We start from the raw sequence: 1,848 nt of genomic DNA on the forward strand, positions 1-1,848 counted from the left end.
ACTTTTTATTTCGTACCTTTTTTGTACCTAGATTCACCAAATGCCATTTTTTGCAGATTTCTGTCGACTTGTTGTCGTGGGATTTTACAGTTATGACGGTCGGGGATTCCAATATCACAGGACCCCCTAAGGTATGTAATGGATGCCTATATTATTATTATTATTATTATTATTATTATTATTATTATTGGCCACAAACTGACAGAACCGTTAGTGCACCAGGTAAAGTGCTTAGCTGTATTTCGTCTGTCCTTACGTTCTGAGTTCAAATTCTGCTGAGGTCAACTTTGTCTTTCATCCTTTCAGGGTCGATAAATTAAGTACCAGTGAAACACTGGGATCTATGTTATTGACTAGTCTCCTCCCGCAAAATATCAGGCCTTGTGCCTTTAGTAGAAAGAATTATTATTACCTCCACCTTAGCGAAGGCGGAGGTATTGTTTTCAGTTGTGTTTGTTTGTTTGTCCGTGGATAAGATATCTCAAGAACCACTGGATAAATTCGGATGAAACTTTCAGGGATATTTGGCCTCATGACTGGCATGAACGGATTAGATTTTGGGAGCGATCTGGTACTGGACAAGGATTCTAGATTATTTGTTATATTTACTTTATTTTACAAGAAGTATTACAATCTTACGTTCACTTTCAAGTCTTTCTCTAATTATCTCCCTTAACAGCACACTTATTCATTTTCGTTTCACTTCTTCTCCTCCCCCTCCTCCTTCTTCTGCTCCTGTTATACCATAAGACAAATGATGATATTTTATTGCAACATTTCCAAACCAAAGATGTAGAATGAACCAGCTGTCTGTACCACAGTAAGCGTGCTAAGGCAAAAAGAGTAAATCCACGGCAACAAGTTGATGTACACACTAGCATAGCTTGGGGGAAGGTACTTGTAAAGGGGCAGCACTTTTGGGTCTGCTGACAAGATGGAAATTTCAACTAATTTTTCTTAGTTATTATGGATTGACTTCGTGCTTTTTTATTACTGTATTCTATGCCCCGAGTGGCACACACTCTAGCTACGCTACTGGATGTACATATAACATCACCTGGTTGAGTCAATAAAGTGTCTCCTCTGTTTATTAATTAAGCTTACATCGATTCATCCAATGTTGGAGTGAAAACTGTCACATGACAGAATCGTGTCCACTGATTGGGTGACACTTAATAAACAATGTTTTGTCAAGACAACTAGAGTTGTCTCACCACCTCCTTCTCCTTCTTTTTCTTCTCACTCCACTTCTTCTTCTTCTTCTTCTTCTCCTCCTTCTCTTTCAGGATGGTGTTTATGTGAAGGGCTTATATTTGCAAGGAGCAGGATGGGACCAGAGAAATGCCTGTCTAGTTGAAGCTTTGCCCATTCAGTTAGTGTGTCCCATGCCATCAATTCACTTTAAACCTGTAGAAAATAAGAAAAAGAGCTTAAAAGGTGAATATCTTTATTTTTATTCTTTAAATTCCTTAATGTATATACCTCATTAGTACTCATGCCTCATTAGTATTCATGTCTCATTAGTATTCAAACTTCATTAATATTCATTCCTCATTGTTTAGCAACAAACATACCAAAGAAACTACAACTTTGAAACACATTTACTCTGTTTACAACAGTATCGGTAAATAAATTCAATAAGTAAATTAACAACCGAATCCTAAATATGTAACTAAACAGTGACCAATCCTTGAAGTCATACAAAAATTATATTCCCTACTGTCTTCCATAGTATGTGTGTGTGTGTGTGTGTATAAATAGATATATATATATATATATATATATGTGTGTGTGTGTGTATATATATATATGTGTGTGTATATATATATATATATATATATATATATA

The 1,848-nt window shown here is 35.7% G+C and overlaps 1 protein-coding gene across 1 annotated transcript in view; it reads left to right on the forward strand.

The window, feature by feature from the left end:
- LOC106877328 (dynein axonemal heavy chain 2) overlaps positions 1-1,848 on the forward strand; it is a 141,464-nt gene that overhangs the window by 106,795 nt on the left and 32,821 nt on the right. The window contains exons 76-77 of the mRNA XM_052976818.1: positions 57-131; positions 1,287-1,437. Of these exons, the coding sequence (XP_052832778.1) occupies positions 57-131; positions 1,287-1,437 (226 nt within the window). The remainder of the gene's footprint in view (positions 1-56; positions 132-1,286; positions 1,438-1,848) is intronic.

This window comes from Octopus bimaculoides, chromosome 25, assembly GCF_001194135.2.
Source record: "Octopus bimaculoides isolate UCB-OBI-ISO-001 chromosome 25, ASM119413v2, whole genome shotgun sequence".
Classification (NCBI taxonomy): Eukaryota; Metazoa; Mollusca; class Cephalopoda; order Octopoda; family Octopodidae; genus Octopus; species Octopus bimaculoides.